Source organism: Halichoeres trimaculatus, unplaced genomic scaffold, assembly GCF_033239565.1.
Source record: "Halichoeres trimaculatus isolate MK-OKI-2021-1 unplaced genomic scaffold, fHalTri1.1 fHalTri1_scaffold_22, whole genome shotgun sequence".
Taxonomy (NCBI): domain Eukaryota; kingdom Metazoa; phylum Chordata; class Actinopteri; order Labriformes; family Labridae; genus Halichoeres; species Halichoeres trimaculatus.
This window is the reverse complement of record NW_027437200.1, coordinates 17,095,011-17,115,981: the sequence shown is the minus strand read 5'-3', so window position 1 is coordinate 17,115,981 and position 20,971 is coordinate 17,095,011. Positions and strand designations below refer to the sequence as shown.

General features: G+C 42.9%; 1 protein-coding gene across 3 annotated transcripts; it reads right to left on the bottom strand.

The window, feature by feature from the left end:
• Positions 1 to 66: 66 nt before the first annotated feature.
• On the bottom strand, positions 67 to 19,334 carry neurl4 (neuralized E3 ubiquitin protein ligase 4). Of its 3 annotated transcripts, none has more exons than XM_074662151.1 (29): positions 19,125 to 19,334; positions 13,540 to 14,047; positions 13,382 to 13,447; positions 12,826 to 13,301; positions 11,824 to 11,935; positions 11,650 to 11,738; positions 11,463 to 11,535; positions 11,075 to 11,348; positions 9,628 to 9,809; positions 9,466 to 9,551; positions 9,212 to 9,374; positions 8,906 to 9,116; positions 7,175 to 7,251; positions 6,983 to 7,061; positions 6,729 to 6,898; positions 6,476 to 6,628; positions 6,168 to 6,310; positions 5,827 to 6,045; positions 5,553 to 5,651; positions 4,988 to 5,140; positions 4,737 to 4,904; positions 4,062 to 4,220; positions 3,770 to 3,949; positions 3,541 to 3,634; positions 3,332 to 3,439; positions 3,084 to 3,228; positions 2,869 to 2,981; positions 2,558 to 2,717; positions 67 to 2,482 (listed from the first exon to the last, which is right to left on the bottom strand). In XM_074662151.1, exons 1-29 carry the CDS (start codon positions 19,287 to 19,289, stop codon positions 2,278 to 2,280), a joined length of 4,830 nt encoding a protein of 1,609 aa, XP_074518252.1. In that variant the 5' UTR covers positions 19,290 to 19,334; the 3' UTR covers positions 67 to 2,277. The 3 variants fall into 3 exon arrangements, with proteins under 3 accessions (XP_074518252.1, XP_074518253.1, XP_074518254.1); XM_074662152.1 differs by having other exon boundaries at positions 6,168 to 6,313; positions 6,500 to 6,628; XM_074662153.1 differs by having other exon boundaries at positions 6,500 to 6,628.
• Positions 19,335 to 20,971: the final 1,637 nt, after the last annotated feature.

Below are 20,971 nucleotides of genomic sequence, written 5' to 3'. Positions count from 1 at the left end.
TCTTTTTTTCATTGCATTTTTCTTTGACAGCCCTCCACCACAAAAGAAAAAAACAATGCATCCATCTTTCTGTGCATACTGTCTGTCAGTTTATTTTCATTTTTTATAAATCAGGAAGATATGATTTGTTATGTAACAGCCTGTACAACGCAACATACAGAAAACAAAAGAATTAAAACAATAAAAATTAAATTGTACAAAGCAGCAAAGGGCCGTAAACAACCCATATTATATTTTTCACATTTTTGAAGTGGGAGTTTTTCCTCAGCCAAACCCCTAAATCTTCCATCACAGCTGCTCTTAGAAGGTGACGAAGCTTCGTAATCTTAATTTTAGAGTTTGACTCATCAAAACTGTGCCTTTAAAATATGTCATGGGCCTTTTTGTTCTTAGCATATTAAACTGATTGGCAACAGGATTGAGAGAAATGTAAAAATTCAAGAAAAAAAAGAGGGAAAAACTTTGGAAAGCTGTTTCACTTACAATCAACATCAGGTGGATGTTTTGGATTAAATAAAACACTGTATAAATGACAAATGTAAGTAATGATATAAATTTGAAATTAAAAGAACTGCAGAGCCCTAATTAATAACATTCACGATGTAAACACCAGCATGGAAATGCAGATCTCCGGAGGTCCTACCTGTACAAGTAAACGATGGATAGATTGATCATAGTGAGGGTGGACGTGGGTTTGGGGTAAATGACGTTGAGGGAGTGATGTAAGAAAATATTGAAAAGTTGTTGTCTAGAAGTTTACCGGGTAGTCATGCTGAAGTATACTAGAAGAGACATTTGTTGCTAAAGTCAGGGGACTTTTGGCTAACAAAACCAGCATAACTTTAAATGGTATGTGAATTATTTCTTTATGTAAAACGCAGCGATAAAACGCTTTTCCAGAGGTTTGGTCGGTTCGAATTCTCACAAGGCTTATTGTTGCCAGGCAACCCACGACGTTCTAACGGTAAATAATTTGAATTCTCGGCGCGTGACACCGCGAAAGACGTTGAAACGTAGTTTTTAAAGCCTCGGCTGTATCACTAGCTAAAAATAATACGATATAATGTCGACGAGTACACTCATATTATCCGTTCGTCTTATTGTCCAGTCTGTGAGCAAAGTCGTGCTAGCTGTAGCTTCATATTTACTGTACGTACATGAAAGTGGCACCGATATTAGCATTTGGCTAGCCCGAACTGGAAAAATAACAGGAATCTCCCAAATTGTACGTCTTTTCCCTCTCCCAAAATCTGCAAGAAGGTGTTTCTTGTATTTAAATACCTTATGATGGAACATATCAGTTGTTAGGCCAGCACGCACTCCTACATTCATTATCTCAAAATAGTTTTTTTTTTTAGCTTTTAGAAATGTCGTAAATTAGTGTCTGCAGCAGTCAATATTGCTTAATTCTTCCAGTTCTCTCCACAGTGTAGAGCACATGACTAGTTGTCATCACACAGGACATGACAGAAGTGATGCTGGGCCAAAACAGAAACGCAAACAGGACTGAGACAGTAGTCAGCCCTCTAACGTTGATACACACCAAGGACAGCAACATACAGCACATGTGTAAACAGTTTTTCTTCCTCCAGTTTTAAAATCTTCCCCTCTTAAAAAAGTCACAATCACAGGACACTCTTGGGTTCATTCTCAGATTCAAGTGTCTCTAGATTTCTTTTTAAATATCTATTTTTTGGAAAACATTGTCACTCTTTTTTCTATCTTTTTTCCTTTTTTTTTCTCCACGTCTCAGTCATTTTAAGATGACGATCCGTTAACGTGCAGGTTGGCAGGGGACAGCTCCTCCCAAATATAACACTGACCAGAGCAGAGGTGAGAAGAATTGGAGTAAGCGCCACAAATAATGGGGAAAAGTAGCTTGTGTCTGTGATTAAAAAAAAGAAAAAGTGGGGGGTGAGAACCTAAACATGGCAATAAAAAAGTAACTTTAGCTAATCAGTTGATGCGTTGCGATGTGTAAGTTTAAAAATCGCCCACGAGTGTCCAAAACATAAAGTGCAGGCAGTGTCTGTTCTTCTTTGAAACCGCCGTAGCCCCCGTCCATTAAAAGAGTCCAAGAGCAAACAACTGAGAGAAAAATCGAACAAACCAATAACGCTGAATTGTCAACAACCCACAGTAGGAACAGCTGGATTCCAGAGGAGTCTCTTACTCAAGGCAGGGGTTGGATTTGGTTGTCAGTTTTAAATAAGTACAAGAAGGACCTTCACAGATCCTCCCTACCCCCACCCAATTGCCTTTCCCTCGCCGCCCTGTTCACTCGACCCTTATAAGCAGTCCGTAGAGGAGTGTGCCACCCTGCTCCTTTGTGATCCACTCGATCTCTGAGTTGCTGAAGCGAGGGTCCAGAGGCTCAGTGTTTCCGAGTGTCTGGGGTCCCACCTTGTACGAGCCGGGACGCACACACACCTGGAATCCCACCTGAGCGTGATGGCACCGGTGAGAACGGGGGTCCTGAAATCTGGAGGAAGAACTATCAGTAAGCAGGCTCTTTATTTTATTTTACGTTAGCAACACATAAAAAAGCCAAACTTACTGCACTTTGGGAGCAAAGATCTCCATGCCAGAGTAGCGCATTGTTGGGGAGAGGCGCACTCTGGGAACCTCCCTGCCAGGTGCGCTGTTCTCCTCAGGCTCACTGTAGCCGTTAGGTCCTTCTGCCTTGACTGGGGACACTGAGAAGATGGATGATGTTCCTGAAACAACAAAATCACGTAAATTCAGAGAATTCTCGTAAAACGGCATTGTTAAAAAACTAAATTTACATATCAGTGTTTAAAGCAGAAGCATGTTTCCTTGGATAACTGTTTTTCTTGGATACAATGTTTGGTCAGCAGGTTTTCCTACCAGGCAGCAGTTGGCTGTGATCAAGTGTGCGTCGCAGGGCTCCTACACTGGTGCCGTGGTAAGCTATATGCCACTTCTTCAGTGCATTGGAAACCTCACAGTGGGGTTTGATCCTGCAGAGACGACACATTTGTGAGACGTCAGGAAAATCACTGTTCCAATCTCCTTCCTTGTCTCGATGTGCTGCTCTGTATAACTGACTGAGTTAGTCTTACCTGAGGGCAAAGCGGCACCAGCCGAAGGGCAGGGCGTAGTCCCGGGGTGGCTCTCCCCTCTTGTAATAAGCTTCATCACCCCGGAGCTTGTGGCAGGACTCACAGTAGCACAGGTTGTACTTTGCGTCTTCATTAAAGTAGCCATCTGAAGGACAGCAGTGGGACAACAGAGACCACATTACGTTACATCTGATACTAAAATTTAACAAGACCATAAATCCAGAGTAGAGAGCAGGGGTAACACTCACCTGGTAATGTGAGGAGGTCTTTAAAGCGCGAGCACAGTGCCTGGTACTCACAGGTCTTGTTGGGGTTGACCTCTGGAGGGGGCGTCCAACACACACTCTCTTTGATTCCTATTGAAGAGGAATTAGATGATAGAAACTGATTAAAATAAAGATTTCACAAATAAAAACTAGGTAAAATGATTTACAGAAAGTAAACTTTAAGGTCTTACCATCAACCATATCTGCCTTCTCCATGTCACCCTGACACCTGGGTTCACCACTTTCACCCCCCACAGCTGGCATGTTGTTAGTAACTATCGTAACCTGACAGAACAAAACAGCAATGCAAAATATTTGAAAAGGGTCTGATGTGTGGTGCTGTGGTCAACCTTAAAGGCGCTGTATAATAATAATAATAATAACATTTACTGAACAGTATTTTATTGTTCCTGAGCTCACCTGTTCACACTGGCCATAGAGGTCTATAAAGGGGTAGCAGGGTGAAGGGATGTCCTGTGCAGCCACACCCTGGTCCATGCCGTTGACGTACAGGTGGAGACAACTGTTGGTGTCCACCAGCAGACCCAACACCGTCCCCTCTGGACAAGTATCCAGATTAGGACCATAGTTCTCACATATCTAAGGAAGGAGGAAGGAAGACTTGAATCAGACAAGGATCTATCTAGGAGTCTGTGAAGTCAGAGAGTTTGTCAGGTAATACGAATTGAAAAGATGATGTGTGTATTCGTACCTTCAGGGAGTTGTGGAATACCGAGTCCCTCTGCAACAGCCAGGCCGAGCGTTTCAGACAACACGCTGTGGACGGGAAGTTGAGCCGGTCAGGGGAGTGGCCTATGACCCCTAAAGACAACGACGACGTCCACGAGGGGTTCAGACGGTCTATCTGAAACTGAAAGAGAGGCAGTTTACAGATGGCAGTCATCACAACTCAGGAATTTGCATGTAAGCAATGGGTTTCAGGCAGAGTGACAAGTCTGCTTGGTGCTGTTTTGTTAAAGTTATCTGGCAAACAGATTTCCTGGTTTCAGAAATGATCAATACAATCCTCGTTTAACTGGACTCCCCACAAAAAAAAACTGTTTCTTTTTCAGATCCAGATCGTGGAAATAAACTGAAATGAAGCCTCTGTGGGACCTACAGTTAACTGTGAAACTAAGACTCAGTAGAAATGGATGAACAGGCCTCACTATAATTAAATGAGAAATAGGGAGCATTTTTTTTTGGATTCGCATAACGCACCATTTCAGTTTTTTAAACTGTGTTCAGCTATAAACAATCCCACACAGAGGACAAGACAGGTTTGACGAGCTATTTGCTAGTTAAACTGAAAGGCCTGAATAGTCACTTAACGTTCCAGGAAGCATACATCATTCCTTCCCTTCTCAATAATTAAATAAAAACTTACCTGGAACAGCTGCTGGCGTGCGAGTGGCTGTGCTGTGACCAGAAGGCCCTGATTGTAGCTGGACACTCTGGCTGCTGTCAGGTTCTGATTGGACAGCTGGATGTTTTTGCCGTGATTCTCCAGGAACGCCATGACAGTGGGCACCAGCACACACGGCTCAGCCTCAACCTGGAAGGGGGAAAAAAAAAACAGGACTTTGAGTTTCAGGCTGATCAAACTGATGCTGTTCTCTATAGCTTTAAGTCGTCTACCTCTCTGATGGGAGTGCTGTCTTCCTCTCCTTCGCTGCAGCTGTCTGAGGAAAGTGAGGGCGCTTTGATGCTCTCCATGTCCTCCATTAATGAGGAGCTAACGATGGACACAGCTGTTATCCGCCCATACAGGTCCAAGACTGCGTAGACATTCTGCAGAGAGCCACAGAAGATGCTCAGTGGAAGCAATGAGGGACACCACGTTACTGAATACACTTGCCACAAAAAGTTAGGAAATCAGTGTTTGGTAAATTATGTCTTTCTTGTAAAATGCTTTTTGGTAATACATATTTTATCACTGAAAATCCTGTTTATTTCCCTTTAGATGGAGCCACATTTGTTAGGAACATGCATTGTGGGATGAAAAAATCTCCTCTGCCAATGCCAAACAGCATATTCTGCTGTAGCTATAGTTTGGAACCGATCTCTACCCTCCAAGATGATGGCGCAAAGTTTCTGGTTTACTGTCACAAGATTTATTACAATTAAGTATATTTATTAAAGAAGAAATAATCTACCAAGCCCAAACTTTACTTCTTTTTGTGTTAAGTTTATATGTGTATACCTTAGCCACTGCAGTGGCTGCAGGCCCCATGTCCTCTCCGTCAATGAAGATGTGCATTGTGTCGTCACTGCACCTCTTCACGCCCACACGGTTCCCAACCTAACAAGGAGATTAGAGAGAAGTTCACTCAATTATGAGCTATTTCAGTGCCATCCTATTCCTGGCAGCTGCAGAATATTAAATTGTGAGTCGAACAGGTTCCCCTGAAGTGTTTTCTGTCTGTTTTGGAGCCGAGCCCACAGCTCACAGAGCAGCGGGGAAGGCTGCAGCTCACCGTCAGCCGGTCCAGTGAGCAGCAGTAGTTCTGGCGCTGCAGCACGCCGTTGCGACGGACCTCGGAGCCGCAGAGCAGCCAGGTGACCTTGGTGCGAAGCTGTGGGAGGGAGGGGGAGAGACCTGACAGCGGGCAGGACGGGAGCTCCGGGGGTGACAGTGTGGTCAGGCCGATGTGCAGCGAGCCGCACCACTGCTCGTCCACCTCATCGATCCTCACCTGCAGAGGGGAGGAGAGAGAAATTACGAGGAGAATACCAAAAGAAATGTAGCAGCTGGGGATGGAAAACACACTGTGTCAGTTGCTGAAACAATCTCAGAGGTTAAAACAATCATAATTACCTCAAACAGCTCGTCTGCTTTGAGTTCCTTTGCACTGAACACAATTCCATGAGCATAACCTCCAACTCTGACAGCCTGGCAGCCCTCTCCAAGCAAAACCACATTTTTACCGTGTTTACTGTGGAGCCGATGGGCAACACCTGCTACTATAAACACAGACACACAGAGAACAGAGGGACAGAAAGATTAGGACGGTTAATCTCACATTTCTTTCTTTTTATGCTTCTTTTCTTTACTTTTATTCACATTTTGAATGTTACAAAAACAGTGCAGTGAGAAAGTATTTGACAGATTTTGTTTTTGCAGACCTGAGCGGGGACCCTGGTGTGTACCTGGAGAGTGTATAGGGAAGCTCTTCTCAGTGATGTTGCTGGTACAGAGGCTGTTGTCCAGCGGGCCTGAGGAGCTGGTGATGGACACTTGGACACACTGACCATACAGGTCAATAACGGCGAACACATCTAAGAGAGACGGAGAAAAAGAGAGGAACTTAATCCAGAGAAATTCAAACCAAACTTGGCTTCAGGGTAGATTTCTAACTGTTGTGGACTCCGACGTCACCTGGTGGCAGACCAGAGCAGGCAACACCTTGGTCCACGCCGTTAATGTAGTAGTGGAGATCTCCACTGGCTGAGCGCATCATGCCGATCCTTGAGGCGGTGGTCAGGGAGTCCAGGTCACAACCGTAATTGTTGCGCATTGTGTTGCCATCCTGCATGATGGCTGTCCCACTGTAGAGGAATCCAGTTAATGAGTGTCTTAGTTTTTAAGAGTCTTCACTGCAAACATAGCAATAGTTGACAACCCAGTCCTACCTGAGCATCCACGTGTCATAATCAATGTCAGTCATAGTGTTTGGAAACTCGAGCTCCTCTGGCCTGATCGCTGTCACTCCTGCACACAGGAAATCCATACATGAGTCCACATGTACCGTTTCAAATGACGCTAAAAATAAATTCTGAGTAACAGAAAACACAAGCTGTGGTTTTTCAGTAGAAACACGTCACCTGCTTCTATTGAGCCCGACCAGCGGTCCACCATCTTCTGAATAATGATTTCAAACAGCTCTCCATCTCGAAGGCACCTACAGAGAGGTGAGAAGTTCAAAACAAGACACAACTGTGACAACTTCTTTGAATGTGGTTTGGTTGTGTTACGGAAGAAAACAGCTTCACAGAGTCCATCATAAAGATGTACATGGATGTTGGCAATGAAAGTGGTGTTTGGCCAACTTCAGATGAGTAAGTGCTCTTTAAACTCTAAATCAAAACTATAAGTGGCATAAAAGACTCGGGTTGTTCTGTGGCTGGTTTTCAACAGCGATACTCCACTGTGGAGTCAACTTATTTTGAGTTTAGACAGGAAGCAACTGTTATTGTGTGAACTGAGCTGCTCGGCTGATAGTCACCGGTTTTTAGGGTCACACTTTACACTGAAACACCAGTGAGGTCTGCTTTCACAGGTTTGCAAAAAAGTAAAGCCTGGCTCACAATACAGGATTTTAAAATTCTTAAAAGATTCTGAAATCGGGCTGTATCTCACACATAAGGAGAATCTTCACAGATCATCTTCTCTTAAATCTTAAGCACGCACTACAAGATTTGAAAATACTGACTAGCACACACTACAAGATTTTAACAAGATTATTTGACCAGAGAGAGTGATGCAACATGTGCTCAGTTGTTTGATCTGAGGTTTTTAGCGCACTGGTGGGACAGGAGGAGAGAAAAGCGGAGCTGTCTGCAGCGGTGCCTTTCATCCATTACGCGCACGCAGAGGGACAGAGGTGAAACTGTTGCTGTATCAGCCAATAATGGCATGATCTCACACCGATCACTGATAAAACAACAGTTTGCTACTGTATGAAAATGGCGTGGTTATGTGTTATTTTTAAAGAGATTATTGAACTAGCTCGAGTGGGCCAGTGGAGCGCGCAGTCAGCTGACCAAGAGCCTTTCAGTTTCACTTTGAGCCTGCGTGTGTTGTCTGTTGTCCGGTCTCTGGGGCTCTTTCTAATTGTCTGTTGTCATCCTCAGTGAGAATGAATGTTGTAATCATCCAGATAAATATCAAACATATTTGAAAATTATCGGGGCAGCTCCAACGAGTCTGTGAGATGATCATGGGGCTAAAGATTCATCTGTCAACCGCTCACACTACAAGATAATCTCGGGACCGATTTTAGTCAGGTTTCTTCCCCGATTGTCGGGAGGACCAAATCGGGGTTAAATCGCGGCGAGAATCCTGTAGTGTGAGCCAGGTATCTAAGTACCACTATCTAAATTCTAAATCCAGTTTTTACTTTAATGAAAAATAAGTGAAAAATTTGATTTAGGTTGAGGTGACGACCATATATCAAACTTATGACTCAATGTGGAGAGTAGGTGAACATTTCAGTTACCATTAACGTAAACAGAACTCACATGACCAGTAAAACTTCAGTATATTGTCAAGCTATGAACTCTGCTACTTACAATCCCAAAATACAAAATCCTTATTAATATGATATTTGATGCAGTTCTCTGTGGTACAGACTGGATTTCTAACAAAAACGACTGTCGTCTTCACACACAGGCGGTCATTTATATCATGTATAAAGGTGATGTTTCAAAGGTAAAACTGCAGTTTTAGGTGGTGAACTAACTGCTATTGTATTCAGCAGTGTTTGTGTTACCAAAATGCATGCAGCGGTAACTGTTATTAACTCTACAGGGGTCTTTTATCAAATGTGTTATCACCTGTTGGAAATTACGATAGCATCATTGAACTCGCTGCGGCAATTCTGACGCAGAGCAGTGCGCCCCCCGTTGGTGATGACAGCATTGGTGCCATGTAGCTGGTGGAAACGCAGGTCGTTGGTTGTACTGGCACCGCCCACTGAGCAGGGGCTCCCAGGAGACATGGCTGTGGGGCCTTCAGAGCTGTCCTCTGGGAGAGGGGGGAGATCAACTGAGGAGGAGAGACACAGAAGAGAAGGAGTTACAGTGGCTAACATCTCGTTTTAGAGCTTAGTGACTCAAAAGTTCTCTCCCTCGCTAACTCACCCATGTCGTCCATGATGGTGGCCTGAGCGGCTTGGCCATAGAGATCAACTACGGCGTACACGCTGGGAGGGACGTTCCAGGCTGCAGGGCCTTGAGCCACACCGTTTACAAAAAAGTGCAGGCTCCCATCTTCTTTCCGAACTACACCGACTGTGTCACCTGCCTGTGAGAGCAGAAACGGTTAGAAACACAGCAAAGCCCGAGGTCATAGGTGTTACCACTCAGCTGAGAAGCAGAGATCAAACGTTATTCACTTTGAGTCGGTCCAGGTTGTGTCCGTACTCGTCCAGTATTGTCGTTCCATTGTGCATGACACCATTCCCGGTCATCATCCACGTCCCTGGAGAATAACATCATCAAACTTTAATGAGCATCTCAGACAGAAAGGAGAAAAAAAAGGATTTAATGCAACGCACCAGAGCGCAGGTTCGTCATGGTGGAGGGCAGCTGCAGGTATGCAGGATTGTGCGTCGTGACACCGATTTCAATGGATCCGGCCCATTTGTCCACCATCTTGTCGATGCGAACTTGAAACACCTCATTGGAGCGCAGCGGGCGGCTGCTCAGGACCACGCCATGGTTGAAGTCATCGGTTGCACTGTGAAGGAAGTTTGTTGTATCTTTTAGATCAGGGGTTGCCAACCAGTCAGAGACCAAGAGCCACAAAAATGACGGTGGTACTACAGAGAGCCATGTCACACACGTGGTCTTACAAACACACTTCCTCTCACACAAAAACAAAGTGACATAAAATGAAAATCAATACATTTCCAATTTTCAAAGCGAGGTTTATTGTGCTTGTGTGTTTAAATTCGTACTAGAGAAGAGAAACTGAAACTTAAGTATCAATCCCAACTGATCCCAACATTGGCATCCATATATATATAGTTTAGATCAGGGGTCTTCAACCTGTGGCTCTTTGACGCCTTCGCAGTGTCTCTTTGTAGCTTAAAAAAAATATAAATAAAATAAAGAGCTTTAACTATCTAAATGATAACAACACAGACACCAAGTCAAATCATAATATAAAATTTGGACTTAAAATGCATCTCCTCCTGAAACAGAGCTTTAATTTTTTGTGATTTTTTGTAGTTCTTTAATTTAAAAAACAAAAAAACATTTTTTTTTGACATTTTTGCAAATTAAGAAATAGATTTTGCAAATTTTTGATTTTTTTTAATATAAATCCCTCTTTTTTGCAATTTTAGAAAGTTTTTACAATTTTTGGAAATTAAGCAAAATTTTGAAATTGCATTATTAAGGGTTCTTTTGCAAATTTATAACATTTCATCAATTTCTTTGAAATTTTGCACATTTTTTAAAATTATTTCTTATTTTGCAAATTTTTGATCTTTTTTTCAATTTCCAAATTTTGCTAAATTTATAAAATCTATGACACTACAAATTCCTTTTTTTCTTAAATTTCAAATTTATTAAAAAATAAATTAAATAAATCAATTATTAAAAATTAAAAACTGAGAAATCACATGTACCAATTTATAAACACTAAAACTTTTTGTTTAGATAATTATTCACCTGATTTTACACTTTTTTTGTCTTAATCTGAAGATAAAGTAGATTTTGCGGCTCCCGAATGACTTTCATCCAGTTGAGCTGAGGCAAAACGGCTCTTGAAAGTAAAGGTTCCAGACCTCTGGTTTAGATTGATAGGCACACCACTACTCATAACTATATACTATGAATGGATCGAAGCGTCACACACCGAAAGGCAAAGAGCCACATGCAGCTCGCGAGCCACAGGTTGGTGGAATAAATCATCTTCAATGTGTCTTTGCAACATGGCTTCCCCCTGTTACTGGTGTTAAATAACTTATCCAGAAGCATTATGGGAAATGGACTCACTGTGGCCGCAGTGCTGTCCTCCCATCACCAATGATTGCCGCCTTCTGTCCACAGTTGGGGTGAAAGAGCAGCCGGTCAGGTCCCTCTGGGTCTGGGGTGAGTGAAAGGGCTGGCCTGGGCCTGCCTACATCGGGGGATAGAGCCCTCATGATGGCGTTGTTCCGTCTGAGGCGGTCACTGTGGTTGTGGTTGTGGACTATGGTGACTTTTACAGCCATGCCGTAAAGATCGACCACGCCGTAAACTACGCCGGGGGTCTGAGCTGCTGCAACGCCTTGAGGAAAGAAATACTTGAATTTTAGTCACAGTATCGGTCTAAACTGTCGCCTCTATGGTTTCATGCTCCCCCAGCTGTGAGTGTCTCTCCTTCTCCTGTAAATGGTCTCACCTTGGTCGATTCCATTGATGTAGAAATGAAGTGCTCCGCTGGCTTTGCGCATCAACCCGATATGATCTCCCTCCTGAACGTGGATCAGAAAATGTTACAGTAATTATTTACAGACATGCTGGCACAGGAGGTGGCGGACTGAGGTTTGGTTTTGTGCGTGTGTGTGTGAGTGTGTGAGAGCCCAAACCTGAAGTTCATCAAGGCTGAATTCACAGTATTCTCTGCGGGTTCCTTTTCCATTCGTCAGTATCCCACAGCCACTCATCATGATTGTACCTGACATAAACAACCACAGTGTTATCATTAAATCCACAAGATACAACTCCTGTGTAGTATCATGATGTCTGTTTCTTCCTGTTACCTGAGCGCAGATTGGTCATAGTAGCAGGATAGTCCAGATTGTTGGGATTGTGTGTGGTAACACCGATCTCTATTGATCCAGACCATTTGTCCACTAGCTTATCAATACGGATCTGTAAGTATAAAAGAAATAATGGTGTCCGCTAGGCCTGTCACAATAATCAATAAATCAATTAACCGAACGATAAATAAAAACGTCCTCGGTAAGTTTGCCAGCCTCAATAAACTGACACGTGCGTGCATGTTTGTTTTCCTCCTTTCTTTCGACCAAAGAGGCAGAATGAGAAGATGGCTCACTACGTCTATCTTTCCTGTCAGCGAAAGATACGGTTCTTAAGCCGCCTGCCACAGTCCCAGTGTGGGAATATTTTGTTTTTTATCAGAATGAACAAAGCGTGAGCTCATGAACACCAAGGAGCTGATATGTCGCATTTGTTTGAAAATAGTGGCGACGAAGAAGAAGAAGGGGAGCTGCAGCGGAGCCTTGTTCTTTGACAATCCGCTCTTACTGAGGCTTTTGGTCGGCAAAGTATTGTTGTTGTTTTTTTTTGGAGTTTCGTTTTTTCTTTAGAGACAGGGTCTATGTTTTATTGTTTTTGATAAGTATTAATTATTTTCCTTGACATGTATTTTTTTCTAAAAGAGTCCATTTCATTTTCATTGTATTTTTTTCTCTTTGTTTGCTAAATTTATTTTTTTATTTTTTTTATTTATTTTATTTAAAAGATCCTGACCTTTTAATTACAGTTAAATACTCTTAAGAAATTAAAGTTTCTTGCTTTTTGTATGGTGTACTCACTTTATTATCCCATTTATCATAATTACATCAATGAAAAAAATGGAAAAAACAAAAACAAAATGATATTGACAATAATATCGTTTGTCGGCAATAATATTTTGGAAAATTATCTTCTAGCAGAATGTGTTATCGTGACAGGCCTAGTGTCAGTTCGTGATACCCAAAAATGAGCTCCCCAGGACTAAGTTGTGTGATTGTAATCACCTCGAACATCTCGTTGTGCCGGAGTGGTCGGTTAGTCATCACCACGCCATTGTTGAACTCGTCCAGTGGTCTCCTCCTCTCGGCCGTCTTGTTGTTGTTGCTCAGTTTGATCAGCGTGCCGCACTTTTCGTGGAAAAGCAACGCATCATTCGTGGTCATCCCACCTGATATCACCCCTTGCCCGCTCCCTCCGTTGCTAGCAGGGCTGCTGTTGGTGTTTCCGCTGTCTCCACTTCCACTGCCTCCTCCGCCTGTCGTTCCCGTACCACTATCGCTGTTCGCCGCACCTCCTCCGCTGCTGTTGCTCCCCCGGTCATTTCTGGAGGAAGTGTCAGTCCCTGCGTTCCCTCCTCCACTGCCACCATCTGCTGCTCCTCCTCCGCCTCCTCCATCCTCTCCCCCACCCTCGTCCTCGGAGCGATAAAAAGAAACTATTGCGTTGTTGAAGACGTCGAAGAGCTGGTGCTCTGTGAGAACTGAAGGGGAAGGAAGAGGAGGTTTTTATGACGTCAATGATACAAAACAGCTGTGGAGTGATCTGAGGAGGATCTCTTACCTGTGTCGGGCTCCAGGTTGTTGGGGAATTTGTCAGGTCTGCTGTGACTGCAGCTAAGCTCAGGCACTGACAGGAAGAAGAGAGAAAGAGGTAAAAACTACAAATCTCAGATTACAGGTAGGAGAAGGAGCAACAGTGGTGAAAAAGACGGTGCCCACCTTCGTCTCCGTTCATCATTCCATTCATTGCTGCCACATTCATGAGCGCCGTGATCCCCGCATCCTCCCGCACCCCGCACACAACCACCTCTTCCTCCTCCTCCTCCTCATCATCCACCTCCTCGTCCCTCTCTATTGTCTCTTTCTCCGCCGAGGGAGGCGGCGGCTCACAGCTCACCACCGTCACTTGAGTGCACTTGCCGTAAAGGTCCACCACTGCCCAAAGCTTCGGCGGCAAGCCGCTCGCCGCGGCGCCACAGTCCTGCCCGTTCACCCAGAGGTGGAGCTCGCCACGGGAGCTGCGCTGGATGCCCACGCGGTCGCCCTCGGCTAGCTGGTCGAGGTCGCGGCCGTACTCCTCCAGGACGGAGCGGCCATCGCGGAGCACCGAGCAGCCGGATACAATCCAGGAGCCGCCTTTGAGGCCTGTGGCGCTGCTGGGGAAGTCCAGCGCGGCGGGGTCCAGTGCTGTGACGCCAATTTCAATGGAACCGCTCCACGAGTTTACCTGGAGAAGAAACGCACAAAAAATAAATATCTTATTGAGGGGGACCAGATTTGTCACACCATCTAACCGCAACATAAATTAGCTTGTTATCTCTACCCCAAATATTCTACATGATCAATCATTTTTTGTCCTTAGTTTGAGTTAAATTAAACATCATGACAGCAAAATGTCACAAAACTGGCCCAAAATTACAGCCGCTTGGTTCAACATCCAATTTTTTTACACTGAGAGACAGAAAAGTAGTGAGAGAGGAGTTGTCAGCAGCTGTTACTGTGATGTTCAAAGAGTCGAGCCTGAGCTAAAAACTGCAGGACGACATCTATGGGAAACAAAGTGCGCCTTGTTGTATGATCCATCTTGTTATTTTTAGGCTTTCTGTCAGCAAAGAACGTAGCTCAGGGAGGGCTCCTTTGAAATGATGCAGGATGGTTGAACGCGCAGTGACACACAAGAAAAAACAAGCTAACGGTTTGTGAGTGTGACTATTATTAACCGGCGGTACAGTGTGAAAAAATGAAGCCAGGGTCAAACATTTCTGTTTCTCTTTAACAGTAAAAGAGCAAAGTGTGCAGCTTTGTAGAGTCTCATCTGAAACTCGTCTCATTTTGAACTTGTGCACACAAAACAAACAGCAAGTATCACCTTCAAGACGAGTGTTTCGCAGAATAAATCCTCTTGTTTTTGCACAACACTGCGCTCATATCCCATAACACACAGCCCAATATATCCATCCCGTCTTTGAAACTCAAAACTCCACATAAGCTCAGAATGATGTGATACTTTATTGATCTCTGGGGGCTGAATTCAGTCGTAGCTGCGCTGCAGAGCTCATGGAGCACAGTCGGTCTGCTCGGCTAGAGGAGAGTCACAGTCCTGCTCAGAGACACTTCAGCCCGGCAGATGCTTTTCCAACATGGGGGCACGAACCCACGTCATCCTGCTGAGCAGTGATGTCCTGGCTCGCTGCACTCCACCTGCTGCCCCTCAGGGGACGTCCAACTAAAAGCCATGCAGTTATTTTTTTCCTTAGGAGGAGGTAAATGAGTCAGAGGTGGTCTGAAACTTCAAAATGAATCCTCAGCCAGCCTCCTTTCGTTCTCCGGATACTCCACAGGACTCTGGTTAAGTTGGCAGGAATCCACCCTGATGAAGTGACCTTGAGCATAGCATTGAAGCAGAGCCAGCTCCAGGAATGTTTTTCTGCAGCTCACCTCAGGTACAAAGAAGGAAAGAGCAGAAAACCTCGAGAGATTGTTGGTGTTTTATAAAAATACTGCCCCATTTGTCTCCTCTCCTTCGTGTGCTCTCGCGGTGTCCTCCTCACTCGACTCTCTGGCAGGTGCTATGTAAGTCAGTGTGCTACAAACGCGGGTATCTGGGTTAACAGATTTAGTAGGAACTCAGCCTGACCGGGTCGCTGTGCGGAGGAGACAGACATCTCTTTCCCTCACTCATTCACTTATGTAACTGCAGCCTGTGGGTGTCTGCTTCTCTCCCTCTCCTCTCTCTTCTCTCTCTCTGTTTAAAGGAGCGATAACTGCAGGATACTGTCATGTGTGCCAACTAGGAGCAGTGGACAGCTTTTGGAAATAATTAAAAATTAATTGCATCAAAAAGCAGGGCATGGGAAGCACTGCTGAGGAAACTGAGGGAGAGCTTTTCCTCTCACAGAACTCAGACAAATGTAAAAGCAGTCTGAATAAGAGACAGGTGAACTGAAAAACGTTTACATGCTAACAGACAGGTTCCCAACCAAACATTACAAACTTTATGTGAAGAAACTAATTTCAACTTTAGGAATTCAACAACTGGAAGATGGGCCGAGTCATACAACAAGACCTGACTAAACAATATGTAATTAACTCATCAAGGACAGCAAGTTAACTAGGGATGCACTGATCCAACTTTTGTGGTTCCAATATGGATACCAATACCTGGGCTTTTGGGATAAGACTGGTAATGTTTTGGGTAAAAGGCAAAAAGTGAGTGTATGGAATTACTGGAGTTAATATTCATTTAGCTATGAAATATTTAATTTTTTACCATCAAAACAATTCTTCAGAATGTACACAAGTTCTTTTCAAATGTAAACTTTTAGATCCTGTTGGCTGGTGATGCAGCAAAAAAAGCAATTGCATCAAAAGCAACACTTCAAATCAAGTAGCAAAAAAGGGTAAGGGAAAAAAAAGCATAGGGCTGTTTGCCTGGATCAGCACCATGGATGTCCTCCCACCAACACCCATCCAGCTTTAAGGGGCACCAATACACCGATAACCTTAACCACAGATCTGTATCAGTTAGGGATGGGTACAAAATTATGTACTTTTATAGATACTGACCGAATTTTGTCAAAAGTACTAGGTACCTATTCAGGTAAAATCAAAAAGTACCATGTTTAGGAATGCTGGACATGGACAGAGCATTGCAAGTTAAGAAACTGAAGAATAAATATGTTAAACTGAAGAATAAATATGTTAAACTGAAAAAAGTCAATATCTCATTATTAAGCAAATTGATATTTTTACCACATTAACACAAAAAAGTACCAAAAACTGATACCGTTGAGTACCAGTTCCGATTGCCAGGTACCGGGCATTGGTACCGTATCGTTTCGAATGTGAAAGGTACCCATCCTTAGTATCCCTCAAGTAAACTGTAAAGCAAAAGACATAACAATCTCTTTCAAACAAACTCTCAACATGTGAACACACTTTAGGGTATTTTTGTTTGGGTTTGTTTTTGCTGAAAACCTGCCAATATCTTGAAATCATTGCAAATTCTAAGTACACTGTATAATGGCAGAACCCCTTATTATGTTGTTTTTAAAAAAGCAAAATATATGGCTGATGTACAAAAAAACCCCTTTGTTTTCCTCTCTTTTGTAACTTATTTTAGGCTTTTTAAGCCTTTATTCCAGGGGTGGCCAAACTGTGTATTGATCAATACTTAAGATATAAGATTGATACTTAAGTTTCAGTTTCTTTCCTCGACTTGCACATGTGCTCTTAGCTATCTAGATAGATAGATGGATGGAACTTTGTCTCTACTGCAGTAAAAACAGAAACTTATCTTAGACACGGCTCCAAGTACAAATCAAAGCGAGAGGAAATGAGTTTTTGATGTGGCTCTTTGTAGTACCACGGTAATTTTTGTGGCTCTTGGTCTGTGACTGGTTGGCCACCCCTGCTTTATTTAAAGGACAGGATATCAGCAGTGCACAAAACAGGGTGAGAGTAGGGACTGACAGATGGGAAAGAAGCCGCAGGCAAGACTCAAAACCAGGCCGACCGCTCGAGGGCGCGTGACCAACTGCTAACAGCCAACATCCACCAGTTGCATTTCCAATCGGGGTTCACTCCTTCAAAGCACTAGATATGATAGGTTTCTATTCAAGTCAATGAGTCCGCTCCGAGTCAGCTCCGGCAGGTCGGGGCCCTACGGATCAGATACACAAGCCTTCCATTTTTGCCAATGCCAGAGTCAGTTTCACAAAGCAAGGACACAAGTTTGAGGTTTAAGTTTTTGGCTAACTGCTATCGCTACAGTGCTCTAGCGATGTTGCAAATCAGTAAATTCAGAAGCTGGAACTAGATCATGTTTATTTGTACAGCGTATTAAAAACAGCTTAAGTGAAGAGACACAACAAAACACAGCAACAAAAAAAATGAAACAATAATTCTGTCTGAACGCTAATATCTCTATCACTGCAGTGAGGGCAGTAGAAAGGATGGGCAGCCATGCCAATCAGTGATGGAAAAGTATTGATTTTCAGAAAGGCAATGCATGTCACAACAGAGCATGAGGCTGTTTATGGGAGCTCTCATCAGGCCAAAAGTGCTGTAGAGGATGGGAAATCGTTCACGTGTAGTAGGTGCTGTTAAACCCCATGTGTGGGCTAACATGTGGATTCCTATCATCATGGCAGGTCCACGAAGTCATGTCTTGGTCAGTCAACATGGAAGAAAACTACATAGCTTGAGGTCAGGACAACAGACATGCTTCTCTTTGACACTGATAACAAAGAAGTAAACAAGTGTGTGCACAGGCATTGATACGGTGAGAAGAGAGCGGTGTCACAAAGCATACGCCACAGATAAGCACTTTGACAAAGTCTTTCAAAAACTACAAATTCAAGGATAAGTGAGAAGACAGTTCCCTAAAGTAAATATCTTTTCAGCCACATGTGTTTAACCATATCGCTGCTCACCAGTCGATGGGCGGTGATATGAGGTACAACACCCTCTGATATTGAAGGAATATGACAGTTTGACACAGACTGGTGATCTATGGAAAGTCTTCAGTGGATAGATTTGTGGTGATGGGATTACACTAACTCGAGTTAAGGCATGCAAAATGTGCGCATAGTATATTTTTTTTTAAGTGTTGTGGTTCTAGTAATTTCTCTCACACATTTTTTCAAATACTTTAGGTTTGTAATTTCCTTTGATCCACCCACAGAAATGTTATACACAAAGAAACAAACAGCTGACAGTTTACTTTGAGAGTGCAAATAGCCCAACAATAAGACATTAAGGGGAAGATAACTTTTAATCTGATGATATTCATTACTTGCTATTGCTCTCCAAAAATAATGCAATCGATAACGACTGGACTAGAAAGGAAGATCAAGAATCGATCAAATTGAACCGATACCCGTCCCTTTAAGAACAGGAGCTCCATTTACTCTCTTACTTTAGCTCATTTTGGTATAAATGACCACATCACGTCCTCAACAACACAGTAATTAGCCGTTGAGAAAAGCTAGCCCCGGCTGATTAGCATGGCTGCCTGGCGCTACCAAGGCAACACAGGCAGGTTATCATTAGCCCGGTGATGGTTAAACATGTCTGCACATAGGAACGTGTTTATTAACCCCAGCTGTCCCTGTCTAATCACAGACCGCTTTTGTAATCCCTCCACGATCACTCGCGACAACAGTGGTCGCTGTCAACAGAGTGAGCTGCACTGGCTGACAGAAGCCCCTCACTGCGGATGGAGACGGACCACCAGCCCGTCCACCCAGCGCTGCTCCCCGCAGCTCTCAGCCCAGCTCAGGCCTGTTGTTGTTGTTGCTTACCTTCTTGTCAATGCGGACGGTGAAGACATCCCGGTCCCGCAGCGGCTCCTTACTGAGCACCAGGCCGTGGTTGAACTCCTGGACCGGCTGGTTGCGCCGGGCGGTTCGGTTGGAATTGGACAGGCCGATCAGCTTTCCGCTCCGCGGATGCAGCTCCGCCGCCATCTTCAGTGGGCGGCCAGTGTTCACGACAGTCGGGCTTTGCGACAGTGACGTCAGGGTGGACGACAGATTTCTGCAAACTGCACCGCACCCTTTTTCTGTGACAGATCCACCGGCGCAAATTTAAGATGAACACTTTTCAGCTAATTATGAAACAACTTTGGTAACATTTGAACATTAATTCATCTTTTGTAATTGGAGAATTCTACAAGAAACATATACTACATTATCTATACTGGAGTTTTAAAAAATTAGCATATCCAAAAATGTTTCAAATTAGCTAAATGACCGATTTTGACTTGTAGCCTACAATAAAAGAGTACATCAAATTCTACATTCTTAGATGCTATTTTCTTTGTTAAAATATTTATTGTAATAATATTGTTGATAAATATATAAAAGGGTCTGTCCCCAACAAAACTTGACTTGCATATTTGCATTTTTTTCTAAAATTAATTTTACATTTTTACATTCTGATATAAATTATCTTTATATCGAGTTCAGGTTATCTTTCAAGTAAACTGACCTAAAACTTGACGTTGTACATAAACTATAAAAAATATTGAGGTATCTCCAACTGGCCTGAAGTTTCCTGTCAGTCCTTTTACATTTACAAAAAAATAGTTTCTTGAATTAAAACTTCAAGCTGGACCAGATTTTAGTTTTTGCAGCATGTGACACCATGACCACACAGATGTTTGCATGTTACCGTAGTTGCTGTTTGTTGGTTATGTTATAAATAACATAAAATCAGGGAAACAATCAATTTCATTAACCCTGGGTTTAAATGTTTTTTGAGCAGTCCAGCTAAAAAGTTTTAGCTCCTTTTTAACTTTTTTTTTTTGTTTGAATTGATATTTAATTTTCATTCAAGGATAAAAACATGCTAAGATGGAAAACTATGTAAGTATTACTGTTTAAAATTCTTTAAATATGCATGAATCCTCATATTTCCAAAAACTGAAGAAAACAAATTCCAAACATTTCCAGTGAAAATGTCATTTTTAGTGGAATGATCCTTAACACTGCCCTTCCAGAGGTGTTTATAGTTTTTGACTGCATTTTTAATAATGTTGCATTCATGTAAGTATTTGTTATTAGTGTTATTATCAAGTTATTAGCTATATACTAGTTTTTAGCGTAATTGTACAGAAATATACTGTATTTTTCACTGGGTTTAATATTGTAATACCACCACAAGATGACGCGGGCAGTGTCCCTAAATGTGGATCATAGGTCAAATATATAAAAAATGAAGTATTGTATACATCTTAGGGGCAGATGTGCAATGTCAACATATGTCAGTGCAGGGTCTTAGAAGGATTTATTGTGTTAGCTTTTATTTTAAGTAGAATAGTAATCAAAATATGTCTTCAGATTGTCTTAAAGTGTGTAAAAAAAATTTTTTTCTTTTGCAATTTTTTTTGTAATATTCTTACTTTAGGGACACATTTTCATGTAAATTTTTGTAACAACCCATTTTTTCTGGTCAGCCATAGACGTATACTACATTGGTCTTTACTGTTTAATGAAGTCAGTCCAGAGGCTTGAGGTCTGCAGTCAGACCCCTCTCCACTGTAACAGTGCCCCTGAGAATCCACTAGAGGGAGCAATATCCACGTGTTAACCCTGTTTTACCTATCCTGCTTAGTTTCATCATCTTCAAACCACACTGTTTTGCAGAA

Excerpts from the sequence above, each read along its gene's own strand:
- neurl4 (XM_074662151.1), bottom strand. The coding sequence starts at position 19,289 with ATGGCGGCGGAGCTGCATCCGCGGAGCGGAAAGCTGATCGGCCTGTCC. Across the intron at positions 11,536-11,649 it reads TCAGCCTTGATGAACTTCAG|GAGGGAGATCATATCGGGTT; the intron begins GTTTGGGCTCTC and ends ATCCACGTTCAG. Across the intron at positions 11,349-11,462 it reads CATCAATGGAATCGACCAAG|GCGTTGCAGCAGCTCAGACC; the intron begins GTGAGACCATTT and ends TCTTTCCTCAAG.